The 27,993-nt window shown below is 33.9% G+C and overlaps 1 protein-coding gene across 6 annotated transcripts; it reads right to left on the bottom strand.

Moving 5' to 3' along the window:
* Positions 1-1,961: 1,961 nt before the first annotated feature.
* LOC113393941 (rho GTPase-activating protein 190) lies at positions 1,962-27,992 on the bottom strand. 6 transcript variants are annotated; one of them, XM_026631117.2, is made up of 39 exons: positions 27,965-27,992; positions 27,249-27,395; positions 21,933-22,045; positions 21,390-21,534; positions 20,716-20,921; positions 19,232-19,474; positions 18,810-18,910; positions 18,059-18,146; positions 17,834-17,961; positions 17,541-17,700; positions 16,743-16,852; positions 16,480-16,666; positions 15,365-15,480; positions 14,858-15,007; positions 14,585-14,687; positions 14,196-14,349; positions 14,007-14,113; positions 13,632-13,726; positions 13,233-13,388; positions 12,816-12,960; positions 12,084-12,190; positions 11,709-11,893; positions 11,108-11,309; positions 10,694-10,812; positions 10,339-10,416; positions 8,928-9,040; positions 8,670-8,762; positions 8,175-8,279; positions 7,770-7,860; positions 7,535-7,649; positions 7,288-7,400; positions 6,362-6,447; positions 5,960-6,064; positions 5,497-5,574; positions 5,067-5,202; positions 4,596-4,727; positions 3,961-4,099; positions 3,481-3,688; positions 1,962-2,988 (listed from the first exon to the last, which is right to left on the bottom strand). In XM_026631117.2, exons 2-38 carry the CDS (start codon positions 27,310-27,312, stop codon positions 3,490-3,492), a joined length of 4,767 nt encoding a protein of 1,588 aa, XP_026486902.2. In that variant the 5' UTR covers positions 27,313-27,395; positions 27,965-27,992; the 3' UTR covers positions 1,962-2,988; positions 3,481-3,489. The 6 variants fall into 6 exon arrangements, with proteins under 6 accessions (XP_026486902.2, XP_026486860.2, XP_026486910.2 ...); XM_026631075.2 differs by having other exon boundaries at positions 27,906-27,992; XM_026631125.2 differs by having other exon boundaries at positions 6,365-6,447; positions 27,874-27,992.
* Between the last annotated feature and the right edge of the window lies 1 nt (position 27,993).

The following is a 27,993-nucleotide window of genomic DNA, read 5'->3' on the forward strand; positions in this document are numbered from 1 at the left end:
GCGCGACAGAGACGGATGATATAATGATAATATTATATCGATAAAAACTTACAGTAAATACACCTTACCTATGCTTAATGGAGACATCTAATATATTAATCATTACTTATGAATAATTACATCGATTTCATATATTGCTGAACGCAAACAAATATATAGAAATTGCATTTCTTTAGATACCGATTTTTAAAAAGCTTTATAGGATACACTTCATATGTTGCAAATAAAAAAAAAAAAACAATGACTCAAAAATTGCACTGGATAGGTTTTTTATTAAATTTCAACTAAATATAATAATTTAAGACAAATGCAATAAATTATTTATTAGACGTATAATCGTCACAATTTTATGTGATATGCGTTTTAAAGAGATGAAATTTTAGTCGCCCTACAGATAGCCTCTTTGTATAATATTGTGAAATCGACTAAAAAAAAAATATATAGTGACTTAATAATTAAACTATTTTCAGAGTAAATTATGTTTTATAAATTAGATAAAATTATATTTAATCGATATTTAATGTTAATTTTTTTTTATTTCAAACCGTACCGTTTTTTTTTAATTTAAATGTCAATGGTTAGTCTATGACTGAAAAAAGGGAAGGTTTTAAATATAGTTTGAATTAAGAACAAGAGACTAAAATTCCATTCCTTTGCAATTCAAAAAAAAAAAAGCATATAATATAAAAATATTTTTTGCATATAAAGAAAATAATTTCTAATATCAGTCTATTCATAAAACACTTAAATATACAAAATAGGCCATCCGCTTTATAAACGGATCACTAATTTCGCCTTAAAATTAAATACATGTGATGTATAGGTACAAATAATTAAAAAAAAAATTAAAATTAAATAAAAAAATATAATCATTTAGTACATGAGTTACAATAAATAAGCCGACAAATATAATATCTTGGACGCTAAATATGGAAGTGTTAAGTAAGCGATAAACAAATTTATCGAGATCTGTGATATAAGTTAGACATTTACAATAATTATTACGCCTCTTCTCAACTATATATTTAAAAAAAAAAAAAATTAAGTTCAGGCAAAGATCGCGTCTTGATAATTACAACCGAATAAAAAAAAAGTTAATAGACTTATTTTTTACAAGCTTTTATTTAACTCAACCGCTCAAGATACATATGTATATAGTATTTGTATATGATAATATATACACATATATATTCTTAACTAAATGTCAAGTTAAATAAATAAAATATAATATATATAGTTTAAATCTTGAAAAAGAATTCTAAAACAGTTTCGAAGCAATTGAGGTGAATTTTTTCACAATTTTTTGATTCTAGTTACGATAAAAACTAGCATATTAAATACTGGTTGGCCGTCCCGACTTCGTACGGGTAAAATTGATACAAAGTTACCCCTCCCACTTTTCCCCCTTTAAAATTTAAATTTCCAAAAATCCTTTCTTAGCGAGCGAAAGGAGTAACTTATGTTAAATTCCAAGTCAATCGGAATTATTGTTTCGGCGATCTCGTGTTTGGTCAGTCAGTGGTATTTCGCTTTTTTATATATATATATTATAATTTAAATAGACTATCAAACAAAAGCTGGTTTTAAACATTCTCCGTCTTCATAATTATTACACAAAATCTTTCGAAACGGAATGTGCATGTCTGCCGCCATATAGTCTTTTGATACTTCCTACACGCTTAAATGAGTATCATTTTTAATAAAAATTCCATTAAATACTTTTTGGATTGATATTACAATTATTATAAAACCTTATATTCGATATAAATAAGTTGAAATTATTAAAAATTATATAATTTAAGCACGCGGTAGTAGCGCCAAGTACTACAAAAACAAAAATATTTTTTAACGAATATTGATAATTTTCGACTTATACCATTTTGTCTGTAATATTAAGTTTTTCGATTACTTTGCATAAGTTTAAGCATAAATCAGAACGATATGGCGTTGATTTCTTTTAAAAAACATTTAAAATAAAATGAAAATCAGTCTCTTTAAAATAATATATTCCCCAGCTGCCATTTAATTCACTTTCGTATCATTAATTTAAAAAGTTAAATTTCATACATAAACAAAAACAAAAAAAAAAGTTTTTGGCAAGTATCAACTTTAATTGATATTAGAAATTTGTATTTCATCACATATAATATAATAAGCGTTTCCGGCAAGAATTTATTTTTAAAAAAAATATTTAAAAATTGCATTGCGGGTATCAAATTGAGGAAAATTTAACTAGGCGATAAATTCAAACGAAAACACATACATTCGACCAATAAACCCACATACGCGTATATCTATATATATAATATTAACAATAATACAATAATTACTTTAATCATCGACTGAACGGAATATGCTCATTACGTGGTGTTGCCATTAATTGATAATTCAAATACGTTATACATACCAATAATACTTAGATTATACATTTTTTTTATGTCATTAAATACTTTTGTGCACGAATCTCAACCTTACGCCTAATAGAAATACGATATCATTTAATAAACACCTACCTTTAAAATACTGATCCTTGAAATCAATCCAATCCGTCGAGTCCGCAAGTTTTCATTCAATAATCCAACCGACATAAAACAAAAGCGCTAAATATCGATAAGAAAGCGTAGCCGTGTTATTCTAAGCATAATATGATATGACACTTGTAAAAATAAACCGTCATTTTCGTCACCGAATCAAATATATCTAAGTTGCAACAACGATAGCGACGGTAGTCACGACGAAACATCTAGAACTTACAAACGATTGTTCTAGCGTTTACTGTCGACGTTATATAAATATAGACACTTATACGGAACCCATAAAGCCTAGAATCGCGTGTCACGCGTAGTGTCCGCGCATGTAGCCTTACGCACTATTCGTACAAATTTCACTGGAACGGTACACGGTGATATAAACGTTACAGTTTATGTGACGGCGTTAAAACTGAGGTCAGACGTCGTCCATCACGAATGCAACGTGCATTGTGGGTTCCTGTAGAAAATAAAAACAATTAATACTGTAAAATAATTTTAAACAGATAGAAGTTTTCAAATAAGATTCGATTATATATTTATTAAGGCATATCGATCAACTATATCGTTGTAATTGAAACATACATATTTGTATGAGTTCATAAAACAGCTTTCACTGAGGTCAAAAAAATTGTGAACGCAGCAAGCAGTCTTTTGTTTCTACGTAAGATTATTATTTTTTATGTTATAGGTAGGCGAAAGGTAAAATGGGCCACCTGTTGGTAGATTACCACCTGTAATACCACCGGATGGTAGGGTACCACCACTTACAGAGAGAGAGACTATATTGTACCAATCAGCAGTAAAAAAATAAGTATCTTAAATGCCTATTGCATTATTTCAAAATTATAACAGTATTTTATTGAGATATGATTGCAATAAAAATTGTAAATCTATTTTACATTTCGGAGCAAAGTTGGAAACAATTAGCATAAGAAAGTAGCATACTCACACACGGTCCTCACACCATGACAAAGGCTTCCTGCCCGCGGAACAGAAAGGGGTGCTGGTCGATCATGGTCTGCACGATGTCCTCGAGGTAGGGCCGCGTCATCTCGAAGCGGCCCATGTCCGAGAACTGGACCGGCAGCAGCGTGGGCCACCAGCAGATCGCGAGATTCTTGCTGTCCATCGAGTTCAACTTGGAGTTATCCGCCACCCTGAAATATTGTTTTTTGGAAGCAAAAATTAGTACAAATCATGATCGTAATTTATTCCATACAAATAAAGTATCAGACATCGTATATTTGCTCCGAGAATTTCACCAACTCATTCGCTCACTCAACTACTCGCCTTTTCCTTTGCGTATTACTAACTCATTGAATATATACAAATTTTTGTCACTATCACGAATCAGCTGCCTTCCATCCCATGCATTCACAAGCCCCCCGTCCCAACCCATAGGGCCACGCGAGCCGCGTCGGGCGCTCACCGGGCGAAGTGGTCGAGCAGGTAGTCGAGCGTGGCGCGCGCGGGCGCGGTGAGCGCGGCGGCGAGCAGCGCGCGCAGCGCCAGCAGCCGCCAGCTGCGGTCCTTCAGCTCCACGCCGCCCGCGATGCAGCCGCGCATCGCTGCAACACAACGAAGGCCGTTCTACTGTCGCCGCCGATGCCTACAGGCCGAGGCCTACATTTCTCACTTGAAATAACCGAATATATATTTTTAGCGATGGGCCGAAATTCGGTTTTAATGTTCGCCAGCTTGAGCCAAACTTCGCCGTCCAGCATTCGGCCAAGATGAGATAAAAACTAAATAAGATTTGTTATTCTTAAAGTATTGTAAGGGCAAAAGTACGGGCTGAGTACATCTAGCAATAATTGAAGCAACTGTGTAAACTAGTCACTCTCAAGAAATTGAACCAAAAATCGTACTCGGTTCAACCCACTTGCGGCCTATCACTAATATTTTTGTAATATTTAGAGAAAATAGTATGTTGCCAGTTAATATAATTGTTTTAATATTTTAAAACAATTATATTTTAAAAATTAATACGTACCGCATATTTGACAATACAAATATAGATTTATAGAATAGTCGACAAACATGATGATTTAAATGATAACTAACCCGCTATATCTTCTAGCTGCGCCATACTAGCCTCATCCAGTAGCGGGGGGAGTTTCTTCGAAAAGAAGTCCTTGAGCGCAGTCGCTACCGCATTCACCGGTATATCCAGCGAGTCTAGGTCTATGTTAGGATCTAGAACATGAAGATATCACATGTAGGAAATATAATAATTCAAAAATATATTTAAAAAAAGAACTATGAAAACAAGCTCCCGGCTATTTACCAGTTTTTGGTTTAAAGCCCAACCTAAATTTTACCATTCAGTCGGATTCAATAGTACAAGTCAAGCCATCACTTGTCTCTAAACAAAAGTCAATTCCACTTGCCATTTTTGGGGTTTTTATAATTACTTATTTTAATTTGTCATCTTAGCTCAGAGTAGATTTCAAAAATATAAAGTGTAATTCCATTACTAGTGAACACATTATTGATGACCTTTAGGGGCTAATTTTATTCTCCCAAATTGTTTACCTTCATAAAACTTGCTAAACAGCATATCAACGTGCGCCCTGTTGCCGGGAACTCTGTACAGACCCTCAGAAGCGAGACCCTCTCGCTCTATGAACTCGACGCACTTCTCAACAAAGAGAGGTACTCCGTGGGGGCCCTGAGGACAATAACATAAATAACATAATGTACAAAACATTCATGTTTAAAATTTTATTACATAAAAAAAAACATCATTCGACACCTCCCTCCGTCTCTCTTGGCGCCTCCTCTTACAGAAACAGCGGAATCATACAGAAGTTTTATTAAAAAAAAAAAAAAACAATCTTGCTCGCAAGATTTAATAGCATGTCCCATCGACTGGGCCTTCTCGGCTTTCAACTCATAAACTTCGATATAATAATTTTATTACTATATCAATAACAAAGACCAATTCAACTGTATCGATAATTACCTGAGGTCCCCAATTCTGAATCGCGTTCGCGTTCTGCATTTGCGACGAATTCTTCTTGTCTTTACTCTTCGAAATCTCCTGTTAATAATAACATAACATATAATATCGAAAAAGTTGTTTACGCACACTTTAATAGTACTGTTATAGTATATAGTATCTTTACTTAGTATAATTAATAAGAATGTGTTAGTTTTCTCTTTTGAAGGTAGCGACAACAAAACAATGTATCGACTGGCTTTTGACATTGTTAGGCCCGGTTAATGCCTATGGCTCATTTTTATCCAGGACCAAATCAATGTGGTGTATAAAAACGATTATTTCAATAAAGCATTGAATATAAAGATGCACATCAAAAATAAAGCCAGTTAAATAATAAAAAGATACACCAAACGCATGGAAACACGTATGTGGGACTTATAGCAATAATGTATTTTGTATATACTTATTTATAATTATATAGTACCTTATGTCTTCTATCGTGTTTACCGAACGCTTGCCGCCGCCTGGAGTCGGCTGCGCTCGACGACGAATTATCTTGAGCGGACGACGGATACTCACCAGATAACATCTATCGAAAGTTAAGTCATAAAACACCACAATTTTTTTAAGGGTAAGTAAAAGATTAATAAACGTCGTGCATTAAATCGATAGATTTTCCGATGACATAATAAAAGCCAAAGTTTTTCTTCATCTACAATAATATGTCAATAAATTTCAGTAAATACGTTTCGTTGCGGTCACTATACATCGGGTTATTTTATTACAATCTGTTTTTAGTTACATAAAGAATATCAAAGACATGTCTGCATGCTATTAAGTAAGGTAAAAAGTATGAATAGGCACGTGAAAAGTCGAACGGAACTACGACCTTGTGCGCGGGCTCGTGCGGGGCGGGCGGGCGCGCGCGCCGCGACTCGCCGTCCGAGCTGCCCTCGCTGGAGTCGCTGCCGGCTGCGGTCGGCGCGATGGTGACGGAGCGAGATCATATTTGATAGACAGGAAAATATTACAATATATTAAATACACGTATATACACTTAATATAATTGCGGTCACGAGAAATGGTCCGGCAGACGTGCCACATCGAAATTGATACTTATTAAAAGGCTATATAATTGAGTAAATAGATGAATAAATCAAAATATACTATATTCAAGTAGGCTTTTACAAGCACTTTTGAATCGTCATTTAACAAACTATTTAAAATAAAGCTACCACAGGTTCGGAATGTAAATTCTACCGAGAAGAACCGGCAAGAAAATCATTAGTTACTCTTTTTCAACATCTAAAAATACAGCAATTTCAGTTAAATACAATTATATATGTACGTTATGTCTCCTGCCTGAAAGTGAACAAGCATTAACTCTACGCTTTTTTATAAATCAATAAATACAAAAAAAAATCCGTTTGTAAAATATGCCATTCTTACAACAGAGGCACTCAAACGTCAAAATTAATATACAAACCACAAAATGCATTTATTTCAAACCATTCTTTTTTTTTATTGAAAAAACTAGTTTATTTTTAATATGGGTGTATCTAATTACTATCCATCCGTTCCGACTTCGCATGGGGGCAATTTATAAGTAAAATTATATCATATAAATATACCACCCAACCTATAGCACACATGAATAATCTAGCTTTCTACCAGTGAAAAATTTTTTTTAGAATTGATCATTAATTCCACAGGTTACCCCTTACATACAAATAAACAAATTTTACCTCTTTATATTATACACAAATAAACGAAAAGATCTTTTGTGTTTCTTAATTTTTCTGTTAAACTTACCTTTATCTTCTTGTGTTCTCGCTCGGTACCCGGTTGGCAGTTCGGGTGGACCGACAAACATACCTAATTTAGGCACTCTAGGACTCTGGACAGCGACTAGGTTACCCAGTGATCTGAAATATCATTTTAACTTTGATTCTCTTCTTGTATTGAATTACTGAGTCAAAGACGGCATTTGCTTGAAGTTACACAATGTATGTATCTTTATTGAAAGGCCCGAATTCATCAAATATTAAAAATATATTACCGCTTCTTGTAGTGTCTGGGCGCGTGGTGCGCATGGTGCGCGTGTCGGCGGCGCACATGTGCGCGCGCCCCTCCTGACGCCTCACTCGACCCAGAACTGTCCGTCTCTGAGAATGCTGGAAATATGCATATTTTTATAATTGTTTTATATGCATATAAAACAATTCTAATAAAATATATATATGTATATTATAGTAATAATAAATATACAACATAAGTAAATACATAAGACATACATGGCTGATGTAAAGGAGTCTTCTCATGTCTCCGATGTCTCCTTAACCTTGTCATAGAGGGCGCTTCCATATACTCATTCGTTTCTTTTATCTACAAATATATGACACTATTATTATTTGTATCGAATTGTTATAAAAATATGTTATACATGAAAAATTAAAAAATGTTTAGAGGATCTTGTTGTAAAAAAAATGATAATCATGAAATAATTAAGACTTAAGTAAATACTAAATTAAACTCTAGTTTCTGAAAAACTCATTAAATTAAAATTAAATAAAACTAACTAGCTTTATTCATAAAGAATGAGCGTTTCAAAAATTTAAATTAATATTTTTGTAATATAATTTGTCTTGTTTCCATAAGAAAAACTATAAAAACCGATATTAAAGTAATATTTATATCACCTGTGCGTATTGTGCGTCCAATTCAGTCTCCGAACTAACACCGGACGGATGGTGGTGATGACCACCTTGCTGACTACTTGAATGCGACCACCCAGATCGCTGAGACTGAAAGAAAATCTATATTTAAAAATAATACTAGATTAAATTCAATAGATAAACTTAAATTGTGTTTGATGCCATTTTATATTTGCTTTTGTATATTTAGGATACTTCGTACAGTATATATCTAAGCTGTTTATACTATAAGTTCTGTATTATTATTAAGGGTTAAAACATAAATAGCAGAATTAAATTGAAAACATTTAATGCGATACTTAAACATGAAGATTCAAAAATTGCTTATATGATCGTATTAAAATAAGCAACGACAGTTTTGAAACAATATTCTTAAAGTAAAATTAATTTTCTGTGTAATACAGACTTTAGCTGACTGAGGCATGCCGAATTTTATATGATTATCAAATTTAAATAATATTTTAAATGATAATTATATACCTTTCTTTCCCTAGGATGTGGGGGACCGATAGTGATATGCTGTAGGGCATCGTTGACCATTGTATAGTTGTTCATATCCAATTTGCCAGGTTGCTAAAATAAAAATAACAAAATATTCTTAATGATAAAATTATATTGTGAAATTACTGTTTATTTTTTTTTCAAACGCAATAATAATAACTAGATTTTGTATGGTTGCAAAATATCGATTCAGAAGAACTCTTAATTTAAAAAAGAGATTTCATTTGTGGATGGTACCTTAAGCGTCTGCGAGTGTCGCAGTCGCTGGTGGTGGGGAGGGGGGGCGCGCGCTCGGCCCGTGGTGAAGGCGCGCTGGCCGTAGCCCGCCGGCTGCCACAGGCCGCCGCCATCTGCACGCACGCAACCATTGCTAACCTTCGTGTCCACTCTCATACTTTGCTATTGAACTACGCCACTATATACATACTATTCGCAAAGTAAAGACTTAAGTGATAAAGTAACATTGCTTTACAAATCAACTTGTTGGATACAGGAATTTTTATAACAAATAGTACGACTTATTGTAGAATCAAGTAGAACATGAGTTGATTTGAGATTTGTGCTAAATATTAAATATATACAATATACATAAAGCCAAATAAAAAATTACTATTTATCAAATTTATTTATGAATGACATAAACTTAAAGACATAAAAATTATTAACAAAATTAATATCTAATTAAATCATGCAAATATTGGTACAAAAAAAAACGACCTAGGACAAACACAAGGCATTCCTTAAATCTGTTTGACGTTTACGCTATCTACACACAAAAATGATCCGTCCCACAATTTTAATAACGTGTATAATCGCTTGCATGCAATCACCTGACTCGTGCGTGCTGAGAGAATCCTCCGAGCAGTTGAGATCCGCTGCGTTATAATAATTTATTTATACATTGTGTTTAAATAATATAATTACATATTTCGAGCTGAAACGGTCCAAATAATAAATAAATTGTATCTTAAGCGAGGATTACGAATCCAAATCTAATGTGGAAATCCTATCTGTGTTTATAATTAAACTAGTGCTCGGCAAAGAAGAAAAGATCGTGAGGGAAGCTGCTTGAGTTGGATGAAGTTCTGTCACAAGTTTTCCACCAGAATATCGTAAATAAATCATCTTTATATAACGCATTCTAAGTAATTTTAACGTCCACATTTCGTCTATATCTTACGATAACTTCCCAGAATATTATAATTAAACCAATATTATTTATGTACTCATTTAAATTCCGTTGATTTTCAATAATCATTTAACGCATAGACAATAAATATTCTAAGTGCACAATGTTTGTGATAAATTAGTGGTCATAAATTTTAATGTTAACGTTACTTGTGTGTATATTAGAGGCAGGCATTTCTGCAAGACCGTATAGATGTATGGTATTTTAGCTGATTATTTAGTGAAAGTGATTATTATGTCACCAATAAAAAATATTGCTATGTTCCGATTTGAATATGAAGTGAGCTAGTGTACTTACAGACACATTTTAGCCCAAGTGAAAATACTATTGAGTTAGAAATTGTTTGTTCATCTTACAGTCTCTATCTAAGTGACCACTACTCGGGCGGTATAATTTACTAAGTTTAGTTTGCCTTTCTAAAAATTGTAGAATCAATAAATACATAATTTCATTACTAACGTGATAGATCGGCGTGCATTCTGTGATCTGGCGGTGCGGGTTCCGGTGGCGTGCTCGGAGGCGGATACACACTGAAACCTGAGACAAACGAATTATGTCAATACATACTGTAACATATAACTGTTATGTTACCGTCATTTCGTATAGTAATTTAATATGACGTACAAAATCATATATAGAATAGATAGAATAGGTCTTATATATCATAATAAAGGAGTCTTGGAATCTGTTCCAAAATTGAACAAAGTATAACATAAAAAGAATATAACTGTAATTTTAAATGATTATATGAAAATATTAAAATCATTATAATGAAACTATATATGGATAATTTATATGAACACAGCAAGTTTACCTTTCAAGAAACCTCTATTCTTAGAATTGTTCAACGTATCGCTGTATTCGGAGTCCATGTCAGCACGGGAGTCCGGTCCGATGAGGAGATCCAACGAGTTGGTGAGCTTGTGGTCCATTCTGTTAAGAAAATTTTCAAATATGAATAACAGGTATAATTGTTGGAGAAGAATATAAAGTTTATTATCCTTTCCAAGCACTGCTTAAATGGGATATTTTTAATTTGAGCTTTATCCTACGTTATGTCACCTGTTGGTAACGATAGCAACACTGTAATTTTTTTTTAAAAGTTTTTCATTTAATTAATTCGTAGATTGTTTCGTTATTAAAAATATTGATTGTAAAGTCTCACCATTCCATACAAGACTTATATGTACGGAATATACGTAGGTGCGACTATGTGCAGTGTACTCACTTGTGGTCGAGGTGGTAGGAGTGCAGACGGGGGGGCGGCGCAGGCCTGGCGGCCGCCACGTCGGGCAGGTTGTGCGGGTTGTGCGGGTTGTGCGCGTTGTGCGCGTTGTGCGCGCGGGAGTGCGGCGCCTCCAGGCGGAACGCGCGCTCGATTTCGCCTTTGCGCTCCCACACTTCTTTGAAGAATGGTGTGTAGAAGGCAGCTGTAACATATATTAAATTTAAATACATTAACAAATTAACTCAACATATATTTTTTCAAAGAAGATGCTATCGTATCAGATATTATTATGTAACATACTATTGATAGCTTAATTATAGTGTGTTTTAGATTAAGTCCATCAACACAGTTTGACTGCTGCTCATGAAAAAGAGCTGATATTGATATTCTTTTAAAAGTTGAAAATTTTTGGTCAACTTTGCTGCAACTTAACGATGCTGCAGCAATTCGACTTCCATAATTTTATACCAGTACCATGACAATTGATATTATATACATAGGTATGACAACATCTACGAGTTGTGAGAAGTCAATAAAATGAGCTTTAAGATTAATTGCGATAAAAAAGCATTTAAAATATAAAATTAATTTGTTTACTCACATTTATTTTCAGCACTCGAGGTATAAGTTGTGAAATGAGCTCCCAGTCTGTCAGCAGTAGCATTTCCCTCAGTGATGAGGGCGTGTCCCAGATCAGTACCGAAGAACGCATTAGCTGCCGATCCACCGCCGTCAGTCACGGCGACCATTTGAATGGGTAGATTTGGAATATTCATTGAAAACGCACTGTGAATAAAGTTCAGAGTTCAGTTAAGTGATATAGTTTTGTTATGTGATCTCGAAGTCGTCTAAAACGGACCTAAAGGTTAATCAGCCATAAAGCTTTGTGTAGTACAATAATAATTATTCCTGAGCATTTTTATTGTTGAACTGAAGGTTTAATTATTTGAGAATTCTTCAATTCATATGAACTTACTTGAGTGTGGCTAAGCTGGCTTTCCTTTTAGCAGAGTATATTAGAATGAATCCATGTATGAGCTCCTCCCTGAACTGACTAGCACCATGGAAACTTGAAATAATCACCTGAAAACATAAATAGAAGTTAAATATAATGAATATATTAAAATACAGATAAAAAATATATTTGTTGTTTTTAATTGAAAGTGAGAAAGATAATAAGGCTTCGCAATAACACAACAGCTAGGAATAGCTATACTGTAATAAACATCATCAATGAAGTATTGAATGTAAGTAAATTAAATTAGTAACAATATGCCTTTAAAACGTTTGGTGGTTTTATAGCTGTAAGGATGTTTGTTGCAATGAATGCACTGGACTCCTAGAAGAAGTTAAATTTGGCAAAGACTTAATCAAAATCAAAATATTCTTTATTCAAGTGGGTTCATAAAAGTACTTTTGAATCATCATGTTAGTGTTGAATTAAATTTTAAGCTCCCACCGGGAAAACAGATTCTACCGAGAAGAACCAGCAAAAATCAGTAGTTATCTACGGTTTTTAACGCAAAAATGAATATTACGTATTGAGGTTTACAGTATAGCGTATCGGATTAGAGAAAGTACAAAGGCTTTAATAATGTATAAGACATAGTTAATATATCATACAGTATCAATGTCTATGAGGAGTGGTGATCACTCACTTATCGGACAGAATAGTAGCTCGTCGGCTGTACTATTACAAATGTCTCACCTCGACCTTCCGCTTGGAGTCCCCGAGGAAGGTCTCGATGAGTATGGAGCGGTCCCCCGTGAGGAAGCAGGCGCGGTGCAGCAGCAGCGGGCTCAGCACGCGCTCCGGGGAGTACGGGTCGTCGCAGAACATGCACACCATTATACTGAAACGTAGATAGATGTAACATATTTTATTTTTAAAACGAATTAGCGTATATTTTGACATGCTTTAATACGAATTATATTTCGTTCTTCACATAAACAGTGTGACGTCATAGCAGTCCCGTGACACGTGTTTGATATTTGAATTAGTTCAACTTATTTCTTTTCTACACAAAAAGATCACGTGTATTAACTTACATACGTCCACACACGAAGAGCATACATTTTTATTAAATAATAAAATAGATATAAAATGTGTCTAGCAAACACTTACCGTATATCCGCATCGAAGCAAACAATCAAATCCCGATACAAATGTGCATAGCTCGCTTTCTCTCTATTGGCACGTATCAACTCTTGTACCGCGTCGGCTGTCAGCGCTTCAGTGCCCAATTCGTTAACCGATGCTTCCAAGTAGGAACAATGTAGACTGAAATAATATGTTAACATTTAATGCATCGAAAATATTAAATATATCAAGGAATAAGTATTAGAAATAACAACCCGTGCAATGGCCTCCTCTTTTCCGAAGGAGGTAACATACGTCATTTTTTTTTTAAATACTATATAATCATTCTTTATTACCAATGGGCCGCCGACTTTAGAAACTAAAAAGGTCATAATGACCATTATGCCTGTAGTTACATTTTATTAATAATACAAAAAGACGTACTTATCTGCGAGATTTTGTCCCTCTTCCTGGAGCCTAGCTAGTTCCTTCTTATCCATCCCTTCGTCTTGAACGAACATCACTACTAAGGGTAAGCCCTGAAACAATATTCTTACATTATTGACTACTTCTAAAAATGTATCCTTAGAAATATGGATACTGAAAAATATAACATGTAGGTACAAGCAAATGGGCTATGTGGTGAGTGGCTGGTACCTACAAAGACAACCTCGTACAAAGCCCTACCACCAAATTTGTTTCACGCCAATAATGCTGTTACAAACTTGTGTGAAATGGATAAAACCAAACCAATCGAACTAGTTTCAATAAAAGTACATACTATTATACAAATAATGTTGACAAAGACAAAATATATACCTGAAATGGAAGCTTGTCTTCTTGTTCTAGACTAGATAATAATGTTTTCTCAGCGCAGCCTCGGATATATTCGAACGATTCCTGGTCTTGGTACACACAAAAGTATCCTGCAAAAAAATATAAAAAATGTTACGTAATATAATTCAGTAAATAATATTTTGAAAAGAGTTAGGCTGTCGGTCGCAGTACCGTTGGGCGCGAAGTCGCGCGGCGCGTCGGCCGCGAAGTCGTCGGTGCGCAGGCGCTGCTCCACGCGCCACGCGCAGCCGCCCACGCTCACGCGCCGCTCGCCGTCGCAGCCCGCTATCAGCCGCTTGCCGAACTCGCCCGCTATGCCCTCCACCTTAGTGCACACGTGTCATTCGAGGCCATCGGATTCGTTGCCAATTCAAATTAAATAAATTCAACTGTTAAGTTTACAAAACAAGTAGAACACGTGTAAGTCTGGGCACAAGAATGGTAACTTAATATTTAAAAAACTAAAACAACCATAACAATAATACTTACCATACTTACAAATAAATTTACGGACAATTTACCATACTTATAAATAAATCAGGAAATGCAATAAAACTGACCCCTAATATAATGATGTTGATATTGTTCGCGTCCGCAGTGAGCGCCCAGGGCGCCGCCGGCGGACCAGCTTGCACTTGAGCTTCGCCCGATGACGTCAGAGACCTGAACAAAACACATTTAGATCATTTGTGATGTGAAAAATGATAACAAATAATCAAATATTAATAAAGGACTGTTTGTAGTACATAATATAGCAGACCTATAAAAAATTCTCATGGATTGTATGAATCAGAGGTATAAATGTTTGTCGCATAAGGGCCGCAAGTACTGACCCGACCCTCGTGTTGAGGATAAGCGGCAGGCCGGCGTCGAGGCAGGCGGAGGCGGCGGGGCAGTGCTCGCGCATGGGGCAGTGCACGAACCCGAGGTGCTGGAACAGCATCAGCTTGCGGTCCTGCTCCATGCGGTCCAGCATCTTGTATCTGTAACGGAACACTAGGATTTCAGGATACTAACAAAACGCATCAATTGCTTCGAAGGTTCCTTTGAGATACTCCAATCCACAACTTAATCTAAATAGATACAATATTTAAAAAAAGTATGTTTAGTTTTTAAACAAATACACACAAGTATACAACTTTGTGTGTTTTGCGAGTGAATTAAATATTGAGTGTACATGAGTTACATAGAAATGGCTTTAAAAAAATGTCCTGCTTTTATGGCTTTTTCCTAACTTAATAAAATCGCATTATACTTTTAATTCTACACCTTATTTACCAGCTTTTTAACTTTTATATAATTTTATATACATTTTGAATATTTAAATAACAATATTTGACCTGAAATCGTCTTGGAGCACATCGGTGATTTCTTTAATATCTTCCTGCGTTATAGTTCCAGTAGGTGATATTCTTTTGAAATGGTAGAACAAGTCCGCGTGTTCTAACAGGAGTTCCTTAAATTAAAAATAATATGTAAAACGATTTGCTGCCATTATTATAAGAATAATAAATTATACGAGTAGTACTGAATTTATTATCAGATGTGTTCAAGGCCACGATAAAATTCAACCGCTTTGCGTTGTTTTGCAAACATCCAGAATTCAGTTTGCGGCAAAACGCGCACGTACGTACACGCACATTTTTTTATTAATAATTTATATATAATATATATAGAAGTATAGATATTAAGAGTGTTACATCTTTTATTTCTATTTCGTTCGTAAGAGCAACATAAATATAACAACAATAACAATAGGCTATTTGACAATGCGAAAAATAGTGTCAATTATTGCAATCACTATATATTATGAGTTTAAAAATCGTTATTTATCAGCGAAAGTTAAAAATAATAATTAATTTATTCAAAAATCCATAAATAAAAATGCATTTTTTTAATCGTTTGTCACGTGACACAAAACGCTTCTGATTGGTCGGGTTTATGATGACGTCACTTGCTTGTTAACCTCGTATGCCTACTGTATGTACCACAGATTATAATACAGGCAAGTGACGTCGCCGACCCCATTGCAGCGCCATATTGTCAAAGTAGCGTTTTCGCGCGCTATTTAAATATCGAATTTATAATTTGATATTTTGCAGCAAATATGTACTAGAATTAAAAAAAAAAACAACTTCTACTGGCTTCCTTAACGTCTACTAAATAATATAAAATTAATTTTAAAAACCAGTCAAATAGCCTATTGTATCACAAGCTCAGCATTTTGCTTTTAATACTATGTTAAACTATCTAAAGGGAAAAATATTAATATATAATATAAAAAAGTTAAACATGCTATCCCAGCGGCGTCAAAGTGGTGACAGAATATTCATATGCTCCATTTCTAAACTTTACACCATTCATTGAACGTAACACAGTTCAGTCATGGCTGTTTAGTTACAATAACCAGTTGGATTGTTGTATGTTGTGCTGTTAAGGGTACGGTTATTTTTACCTGCAAATTATGCTTCGCCCGTCTCTGTATCTCCCTCTGATGTTCATCATAGACCCTCTGTTGTTGCTCCTCGGTCAAGGCTTCGTAGCACTCGCGACCCATTAAGAGAACCCTCACTTCGGACAGCTGTTTGCCGGGAGTGACGTATCCGGTCTCTTCTAGCAGACGTTTGAATTGTTGACACCACCTAATAGATAATTAGATATTATGGTTAAGAAATGAAATTTTGAAATGATCTACATGATAAATAACAAATATCTCACTCATAATTTCTCTGCTTTTCTTGCGCCTCGTGGAGGTACGTTTTGAATATTGCAGCCGCCTCGTTAGTTTCTAATATTTCGTATGGGATCTTCTGCGATTGCCCCAAGGTCTGAAATAAGATGTAAAAAAAAAATATCGAAATAAATATCGAGCATATATATTTTAGAGTTTATAGTGACATCAAAAATCATCGTTACATTTAATGCGAAGTTAAGGATACGCGTAAATGGTGTGGACTATGAGCGTTATTTCTCGTGATATGAGATGATATCTCAGAATCTTTAACACTGCTATAGTAAAAATAAATTTCTTTAAAATTTTCGAAAAATTCACCGTAGCGTCTATTTAAGACATTGCCTGTATTATAAATAATAATAAATAAATATTGGACAACATCACAAACATTACTCTGATCCCAATGTAAGCTAAAGCACTTGTGTTATGGAAAATCAGATACCACAAACACCACAAGACAACGTAAAAAACTAATTAACCTTTTTCTACATCGATTCGGCCGGGAATCGAACCCGGGACCTCGGAGTGGCGTACCCACGAAAACCGGTACACACACTACTCGACCACGGAGGTCGTCTTACTAATGACTGTATTGATAAAGTTAGGAGCATCGACCCTTAAGTTCTTAAGTCCTTCTATCCGTTGATATTCTTTTAAATACACAGAATAGCAGGTGCCTGATAAATAACGTGCGCCTCGGATCGGGTGTACCAGGCACACTAAAGGTTGCAGGTCCAGAGCAGCAGGCCAGTCGCGCGTGGTATCGCGTACGGGGCCGGTACCTGGTAGCGCGCGCGCTCGCCCACGCGCAGCGTGGCGTCGGCGGCGCGCGGGCTGTCGGGCTCGGAGCCGGAGGGCGAGCGCGACGCGGCGCGCGCCTCGCTGAAGTACACGGAGAAGTCGCGGTGCGCGCGCAGCTGCCGCACCACCACCGCCCAGTCGCTGCGGGACCGACATTCCATTTTGACGTTGTTCTTCAACAAACTGTTATTAATCGGTCTACCCTAGTATGTCATTACGCTGTATACGTGCGACTCAATTAACATTAAACGAGTGTGTAAATGAAAAAACTCACTTCTCTTGCAAATCATCAGTGGGTAGTTGCATTCGAGCGAGAACTTGCGGTAACTTGGCCAGCTGCTTGCGGAGTTTCTTAGCTGAGCGTTCCTCTTTCAACCTTCTTATATGACGACGGAAGACAACCTGAATAAAAAACAAAATAGACACAAAAAAATAATAATTAAAAAGGTGATATATAAAAAAAAAGATAATATGAGTAAAAAATAAAAATAAAACATACCTGAGTACCATCATTGCCGAACTGCTGGACAAATTTAATCCACTCAGGATAATGACACAGCCTCTTACTGACTGCTGACCAGATTTCTCTGAAAACAAATGCCATTAAACTAGAACTATGTATTTAACAGATCGTCATTTTGTCGTTTACGCAGAAAATAAAATGCTTTCATAGATTTTAGAGAAATAAACACCACTGAATCTATGTACTGCCTGAACGACTAGTTTTTCTTACGGATCGTTGAATGGCCTTAGAGTTAAAAATATGCTTCGTTAAATAAAGGAACTGTACATAAAATTGCTGCTGCTGAGAGTACAAGATGACTGATCATTCATGGTGAGTAAAACTATAAGTACTTAAATGGAAACGTACATAGAAAATAATAGATATATAAATAATAGATAAATAGGGAACACAAACAATATCCAAATTATACATAAATTTGATCTGTACTGATGTTATAAATGCGAAAGTAAGTCAGTCTGTCTGTTCACCTGTTATGCTTTCAACGCCATACCACTGAACTGAATTTGATGAAATTTGGTATGAAAAGCTTAAATTCCGAGCAAGCACCATTTTTTTAACTGAATACCAACCCCAAAAACGCAGGTATAGCGCGGACGACGACTAGTATAATGAAAATGTGCTTTCTTGATTGAGTCCAGTTATTATACAGGATGTTTCACTTAAAGCAAAACCACTTTAAAAACAATAAGAGAACATCACTTTTAAAATAGAAAATGATTCATACTTATGATCCTGGACGTGTATTCTTATCAGCTGCGTAAAGGCTTCAGTTACGAAATCTAAAGTCTCCCTTCTGATACGTAACGCCTCCGCATAGTTCGCTACCTGTGAATTACATACAATTAGTAGGAATAATTTGTATCTTTATTTTTTTTATATCCGAATGTATCATAAGATTACAAAACACCATAGTCAAGTCGACTCGTATAAATGGTAGTATTACAAGTTTTCGTGTCAGAATTATCTCCTGGAAGATAGTTTACAAAACTAAACGTATATCAACACATGTGTTTAGCTAACACAAATGTACCACAGAGAAGATCAGTCTTAAGTGATGGAAAAAATAATAGAATAAGAACAAATATAAGATCTACAAAGAATGGTTTTACCTTCAAAATCTAAACAACCCAAATAATATAGACATACCTTAATTCTAGCCTTTGATTTGTCCACCATCTGAGCCAGCAGGAAAAACGCCTGATCCACGTTAACATTGTCGTGGCTTGATGACTCCACAATAGGTATTGAACCTTTGAATTCCTTCCTCTGAACCAATCTCTCCGCCTCCCTAACTCCCTGTTCGCAGGCTTCGTCGTTTTTGGACGTTACGAGTACAACCGGCTTCTTCAATTTTAGTATATTTTGGAGTATCGCTGCTAGGGTTTCGTTCTAAAACAATATATATATATCCGTCTATGTATTGTATATAATAAATATACGGACGGATATTGGACGGACAAATGAGCAACCTGATGGTAAGTGGACATAACCCATAGATAGTGGCTCTGTAAGATGTTATGTCCATTGTGCTTGCAGTTACACTGCCTCACTCACCCTAAATATTGCTGTTTGGCGGTAGAATATTTGATGAAAAAGTCCTACCTAACCTACCTAATCGGGTTTGTACAAAGCCGTACCACCAAGTAATAGTAAATATACCGACATTTTGAAATCTAAATCCTTAAAAACTCCATACTTTCGATTGTGTTTTAAGGAAATGTATTCGTTTGTGTATATATTATAAACTAATACTCATATTTCTTTGGCAATTGCATTTGGCAAAGTTCATTTTTAATTTGCGACACAAATGAAAAAAATACATAATCATATTGACACCGAGCTATTTTTTCTGATAAATAACAAATTGAATAAAACAACAATTAAACAAATAACAGGTTTTTTTAGTTAAGGTGGTGGTTTCGAATCGTCGATTCCAATTGGAAAGATAAATAAACAACTTTGACCTTGATATAGCAAAATGGCGTTTTAAATATCAGCAATTTGTTTTTTTTTCGAAACTGTGGATGTAAAATTAATGTCAAGCTGCCAAATGGATCAGCTTAATACTATAAAAAAATATATGTTTTAATAAAGAACTGTTTGCAAAATTTCAGAGCATAATATAACGAAATATTACGCAAATCGCATTTAATATGTAAGTCTCAAGTTTTTTGTCTCATCACTCCTGCCAAAGTAATACAAAAGTAAAGTAAGTCTGTTAACGAGGAGAGGAATCTCCTCTCCCCTTTGAGGAAAAGGTTTGGAGCTCCACCACTCTCCTCAAATGCGGGTTGGTCCGGCACCACGTGCTGGTTTTCTCACGATGTTTTCCTTTAGCGCCGAGCACGATATGAATTATAAATACTAGTCGGGCACTTGAATTTGAATTTAGTGGTGCTAAGCCCTTGTTTAAACTCAGAATCATCTGTCAAGATTCACGCCTTGTAACTGGACTATCACTGCTATAGAAATTAAATGTCACTCGCGTTTTAATCCACATGTAAATTATATATATGAGTTTATTTCTTTCAAGCGACGTAGCTCCAAAACCCCCAATAATAAAGCACCTCTATCTAAATTAAGGGTAATTATGGTTATGCACTTTTTAAGAAAGAAGAAAACTATATTACCTGCTTCTCCCAACTACGCCCTGGCACCAGACTGACATCATATACGCAAAGGAAACCATCAACGGACAGCTTCCCATCTGCCATCAGTTTCTGCTCGTATTCCTTCTCTATCCCCAGCTGATTTTTGCACACATACATCAACTTCTCAGCGGATTGTAACTTCGTTGCAACACATCTTTTTACATATGTCTCCGTTTTACCCACAGCTAGGACAAGTAAAAATATATTAATTATTAAATTAATTAATTTATAAATAAAGGAAGGTCTTGAGCACGGATGTGGATGGATATAGAGGTAGGGGACGACCAAAGAAACGATGGATGGATTGTGTGAAAGACAATATGGCTGGAAATCATGTTACTTGTGAGATGACGTCAGACAGACAGGTATGGAATAAGACATGCTGCGCCGACCCCAAATAAAATTGAGATAAGGGCAGGATGACGATTACTTAATTTATAAAAAAGATAATTGAAATTTTAACAAAATATGTATATTTTATATGTTTAAATAGATAGGCAGAGAAGCAAATGGACCTTAAAGGTTAATGATCGACACGGCTTATACACATTAGCATTGCAAGAAATATTAACAATTTCTTACATCAACGCACCATCAGCGTTGAGAACTAAGACATGCCCCTTGTACTTTTAATTAGACTATCATAAACTTACCCTTAAACGGTTGGAAGCACGCATCGTCCACGAACTCCGTCTGTTCGACCACCTCAAATCTATATTCCTGTTCATCCTGCTCCTTCTGAACACTACCCCAGTATAAAAAGTGATCGTTGTTAACTACGCGCCCGCTGAAGTCCGACTAAAATATAAAAAAGCCATTTAATGTAATTATAATTCATTTTACATATTTTCAATTGCAAATATTGATTGTTGCAGTCTTATAACAAACTATTACGCTTTATAGGTATTTTGATCAGCAAGTGCTGTGTAAATATCACGCCTCTATTAAAGTACCTTGTCTTCTTACAGAAATTGGGGAGACCAATTAGTGATTAGAAGATGACGGTCTTAGTTGTTTGTCTTAGAGCTTTCTACGTAACATGCAATCAAGACTTTTTTTTTAATTTAGCTGTTGAAAATCCGAAAATATTCTGCTCGACCTATGTGACTTATTATTATATATATAATTAAAATAAATTGTACGCACTTATAGATCAGTAACCAAAATTAAATGAAATCAAAATTCTTGTGACTTACTTGACTCAGAACAGATATGTGATCGACATTGTAGTCATCGGCGTCTGTACGTACAAATCTATTGCAGAGACAGGACTTTCCCACGCCTAACTGGCCTTTCTCTTTCTCAGTACCTGAAAAGATATAAAGACTCGTTAATTTTACTGCAAACGGATGAGTAAAACTAATTAACCATTTATACATTACGCATTAAATACATTTATTGATTTTATATATTAATTGTATGGTCATAAATTGGAAGAAGGGCAAAGTTACCAGGTAAATGGATCAGATGGCAAGTCGTTACGTCCCACTGGAACTAAGATGAAGCAACTATTTAAGGTACTACGAGTTGATGTTATGGTGTATCAGGCCAACGTTTATAGGATGATTAGTTGTGACCAACTCCTACAAATAGTGGCACCGTCCAACCAATACGCCGCCAGCTATTAGAACTAAAATATTCAGTACTATATCTAAACTACCTCACTTAACCTTGAATCGGGATATCCAATTCAATAGAAATTGGCCATTAAAACTTCAAGTCTTGAAACAATGTGCAATACTAAGATGGTCCCTAAAAACTGCGCGTAATAGCAAGTACAGCTTATTTTTCTTTTCGCAATACAAATTAAGACGCAACCATTAGTAGACCGGTAGAAAAACAAAACACTAACTCCATCAAATCTCTACCAAAATTCAAGAGACTTTCAGCAGGCCTACTACAGGCCAGCACATTGACAATGTCCCGCTAATATTCTATGTGAAAAATAATCAACCACCAATGGCACATTTGGTAGATGACCAAATATGCCATTGGTGGTTGATTGGTGGTGGATAATCTTACAACTACTTATCTATAACGTTACAAATATTATCCTTAAAATTTAAGTTTACATTAGATGTTTAGACTTTTATTATAATAGTAAGTAATGAATGGTTTATTTAATTCACATGACAATGTCAACGTCATGGCATCTGTATCACGACATACTTATTATACTAATAAATATATCATAGTGTATCGAAATGTCCTATTAACTTAAGTTCAGCCTGCAGCCAACTGCACAGAAGGTATTATAGTGCACAAATCATCTCCCATAAACCGATCGAGCGGCAAACTGAAACAAACGGAAGTTCAAGCGCAGGACCAACGGCTTAACGTCCTCGAAACATACGAACCACTTGAGCAGCGTGGTGAAATCAGCTCTAAAACTTCTTAAGCAAGGAGCATATTTGTCTATGCAAGATCGAAGATTGAATCAATCATGATATGAAACAATGCTGTAATATTTATTTATGGTAATTTTAGTAATTTAAAGCACAGGTCATGACAGACGGATAGACGACGACGAGAGTATTCCTTAAGATAAGGTCTGATAATATCAAATAATATAGGTACAACAAATAAATAAATATTTAGACCATGAAGTTACATGCTAAGTGATGCGGACTGTGTTTATGTTTATGATTCATTTGAATGAACACAAGATCTTATAACAAGAATGACTATTATTTCTTATGAAGGTTCTACATAGCAATTATTTTATTATGTAATACATACTTAAATATATATGATACCAATATAGTTGTATGACTAATGGTAATATAATATCTTTCAAAACAAATATGACCAACATGTCTTTTATACAACATATTTTATGTTATTTTATTTTTGTAGTAATATTTATGGGCACAGCTTAACTATCTGGGATAAAAATGGAAGTATTAAAACAGCAGATTTTGATGGCTAAAGCTATGATAAAATGTCTAATTATGTAAAAGTAGTATTATATAAATATGTAGTTTTCTACATAATTTGAAATAATAAATAATAATGTTCTCTTGAAAGTGTGCCTCATGTATGTACTGCTGTATACACAATATATATATACATAATATCATGCACAACGAAGACACATTTTGGAATAAGTTTTTACTCTAGAGCAAACCTTTACCCAGCAGTAGAACATTTACAGGCTGTTACTATACAATCTCTATCAGCCCTCTCGAATGAATTACGGCCATACGTGCCAATTATGATGCATAAACACAGATGCACTTTATACCCTCGCTCTCATAGTCCAATATTACGGCAATGATTGAAATGATAGATAGCACTGGTCAAGCAGTAACAATGGCAACTTCTTAAATACAAGCTTGTTTGTTAAAAATTGTAAAAAAAAATAATAAAATTTATTCGTCTACCCTGATCCGAACCTTGGTCCACAGGATCAGCTGTACCATGTAGCTACACCGACAAAGATAATATATATGTCTAGAAATAATTAATTTCATTTTAAAATCATCACTAATTAAGCATAAACAGCCGTACCATATATCAATTTTTTTATAGATAAGTAAATGATTTAAAGGAAACATGTGACATACCAGGAAGTGAAAAATAAGATGTGATAACATTACAATAGAGATGCTGTACAATTGGTTAGTTAAGGGTCATATATTTAAGTACCTTTGTGATTCATACTGAATGTCTTTTGATTGAGAACATCATTAAATTACCAACTTAAATAGAAAGGAATGTTTAATTTCAACTACTAGTAAAATGGTATGTTTGAAACGTACCTTTATTTAATTTTAATTCACTGACTTATGTTATTTCTGTAATTGATGAATTAATTTTTTTAACTATCCATTTTTATTTCAATCCACTGATTATAAAAAGATAAAAGTAATCACAAGGTAAGATGATGAACATAAAAGAAATTAAAACAATACAATTAAATTCATCATAAATATTCCTGCATCTCATTATTTTATTAACATGAATAATGTACAAAACATAATCGTATCTCATATAATAATACGAAATTAAGTTTGCTTGCTACTCCTCCATCATGCTTTTGCATACATCTAGTCAGGGGTACATAGGATACTTAACACTTGCTCACTCACTTCACACACAGGGAAGCCACTGGAGAAAACTAGTTTACAATATAGATAACTAACTATTTGATTTTCCTATTGAAAGTTTGTGTTAGTAACATCATAATTTATTTTCAAAACAATTTAATTATAAATTATTATTATTATTAGGCCAACAAGCAAATGTGTCACCTGATGATGGATGGTCACCCATGCGCATTGACAATAATTCTTTAAAAAATATCAACCGTGCCACCAACCTTGGAAACCAAGATCTTATATCCCTTGTGCCTGTAGTTCACATCCTACAAATCAAAACACAATAATACTGAGTCTTGCTGTTTGGCTGTAAAATATCTACATTACACACTATATTGATCATTAGTCTGTGAATATATAAAAAAAAAACTCTTTATTATTGTTATATATTCATATTTAAAAGTCTTTTTATAATCCATGTGATTTGAAAGGATTCACTATTATCCTATAACTTATTTTTATTGTAAAAGTAATGTTGAGATAAGTGTAGATAAAAAATACTATTTTACTTTAATAAAAGATTTGAGTTAATAGTACATTGTAATTTTTATTATATATAGGTATATGATATATTTAAAATTAATTAATATTATATTATGGTATTGTTACTAATCATAATACATTATTTAATTGAACATGGGGTAAGATATAAAATATATTTCTTTTGTCTCATTCAGTTCAGTCTCATTTTCGGAATTACTAATATTCCTTTTTACCCCTCTAGTTAAGACTAAAAATTGTGCTAAGAGTGAGGATAACAAAACCCAAGGAGTCAGGATCAAACCTGTAACTTTTAACACTGCTAGTCAGCCCGTAAATCATTACATCATTGTCACTCTTTGTAATTAAAATTAATATAGTAATCAGTAATCCTAAATTTAGATTTTGATGTTTTCTGTATAGTTAGTGAAAACAAAAGACTGGATACATCAAAGAAAACATGTATAGAGAGATTATTTGAGAAAAAATAGCTGTAATGCTTATCATAATAAACAATTCATCATTGTCTCAAATGTTTATTGTGAGGATTCCCATACTATAAATGTATTAGTGTGTTATACACTGTAACAATATCAAACACACACAAACTTCATTATTAAATACTTTACTATCTATTTGTACGGAGACTGATAAATTGGGCACCAGATGTTAAGTGGTCACTACCACCCCTAGACTAATGTTTACAACAACTCATTTTTTAACCCTTTAAACACAAAAATACTATATACAAGTGTTTGGCAACTGTTTAAATTATATGTTAAGTGGTGTTACCTACAGTGATTTCAAATACATAGATTAAGATTGGTAGACAAGCAAATGTATGGAGCAATAAGTAAGTGAAATCAATCCTCACATCACCATCCTAGGGAACTGCAATGGTATATCCCCTGTGCTTGCAGTTAGACCGGTTACCCGCCATTCGATACAACAATACCAAGTATTGCTGCTTGGCAGTATAATATATGAGTAGTGGATCTCCAATTTTAATAGCTCGCAAAGCCCTATTACCAGCTTAAACTAAAACTTGTTCTTCTTGTTTATAATATATGTGAACTATTCAAATGTTTAATTATATATTTTATGTGGTAGAGGGTGTGTGGCATTTGGTGATGTTAATTAAAACTATATTTACTTACAAGTAATCTTACTTTTTACTAACATTAAAAACAAAAAAGTTTTGATGGATGTTCCTTACTCAATTACCAATGGATCTGAAAAGCTGAATGGATCTGAATGAAATTTAGCACAGAGATAGATTATAGTGAAATAACATATAGGTTACTTTTCATCCATATAAACAACCATTATAACTTAATCAAACAGTAGTTATATATTCAAATTACCAAATACTATTCAAATATAACTTAACTAACATAATTGTTTCATTAGGCACTTAAAATAAGACTAATCAGTACACTTCCTGATTCACTAAATGATGTAATATGACTCCAACAATATAAATGAACATTCAAAGAAGATGCAAAGGAGTTACTGAATATATATTTTTAACATTTTTTTTTGTTAATTAAATGCTCAGTTACTTCTTGGTATCTGCTTCGGATTTAAATTTATATTGTTTTATATAAATATGTAAGTATTTATAGTTTTTACATTTTATTTAACCAATACAAACAAACAATTAAATATGTTTCTACATTAAAGATAAATAAGTAACAATATTTATTCATTTTTAATATTAATTGTAATATATGTTTTTTCGTAAAAAAAGATACTAATTATCTATAATAATAAACAACAAAAGAAAAAAAAACTATATACAAACTAAAATTACTTTAAATAGTCATACATATTTTTTATGATATAACATTAATGGTTGAGGAATTTTACTATAGAACTGTTAGTGAAAAAAATATAATTCATATAAAATATATAAAACTTGATATAACTTACCAGATAATCCTACGACAGATATAGTAACCAGCTTGCCCCCAGTGTTCTCAGACTTTTTAGCCATTTTCTTATCTATCACTCCAATGGTATATTATAAAATAAGGTAAAATCACTTATTACACACATCACAACACAATAACCACTTCTCTTTAAATAAACAACACCGATAATTTTGTATATAAATCACAACAAATACAGAGATATATAGATAGAACTATATAAAGGCTTTAATAAAATGTAATTAAAAAAAACATATAAAATATTTTAAAGTAGTGTCAATCTAAAGCAACCTGGTAGTGAATATATGTATCAGAAGATTTATTTTATTCACCAATTAATGAAAACGGAAAAAAAATCGAGTGAGCGTAATGACTTCCAGATGTACGGATATTTAACTAAAGTACACAATAAAGAGATTGATATAACGTAAAATATATTTAATGGTCACTAAAAACGATAAATACAATGCATATACCAAGACACCCTTCGAAATAAGAATCGAAAGAGATAATTTATTGTGTTCTCGGTGGTATAGCCCTATACTTTGACACATCGAATCAAATTAGAAGACCTTTTATAAATAGAAACGGAATGAATCAAATAACAACAAAAAATATTAACATACATAATTATCGGTTTAGAAAACGCATAAATTACATTTTTTTACACTTTAATCTTATTAATTTTAGATGAAAACGTAATATTCTTTGACTGACACTACTCGCGTTGCTTTGTACGATTCAGT

Source organism: Vanessa tameamea, chromosome 26, assembly GCF_037043105.1.
Source record: "Vanessa tameamea isolate UH-Manoa-2023 chromosome 26, ilVanTame1 primary haplotype, whole genome shotgun sequence".
In the NCBI taxonomy this organism is placed as follows: Eukaryota; Metazoa; Arthropoda; class Insecta; order Lepidoptera; family Nymphalidae; genus Vanessa; species Vanessa tameamea.

Coding starts and splice junctions, on each gene's coding strand:
- LOC113393941 (XM_026631117.2), bottom strand. CDS start 27,312: ATGGCTAAAAAGTCTGAGAACACTGGGGGCAAGCTGGTTACTATATCT. Junction 15,481..16,479: donor GGGCGAAGCATAATTTGCAG/GTAAAAATAACC, acceptor TTTTAATTTAAG/GAACTCCTGTTAGAACACGC. Junction 13,727..14,006: donor AAGACAAGCTTCCATTTCAG/GTATATATTTTG, acceptor ATATTGTTTCAG/GGCTTACCCTTAGTAGTGAT.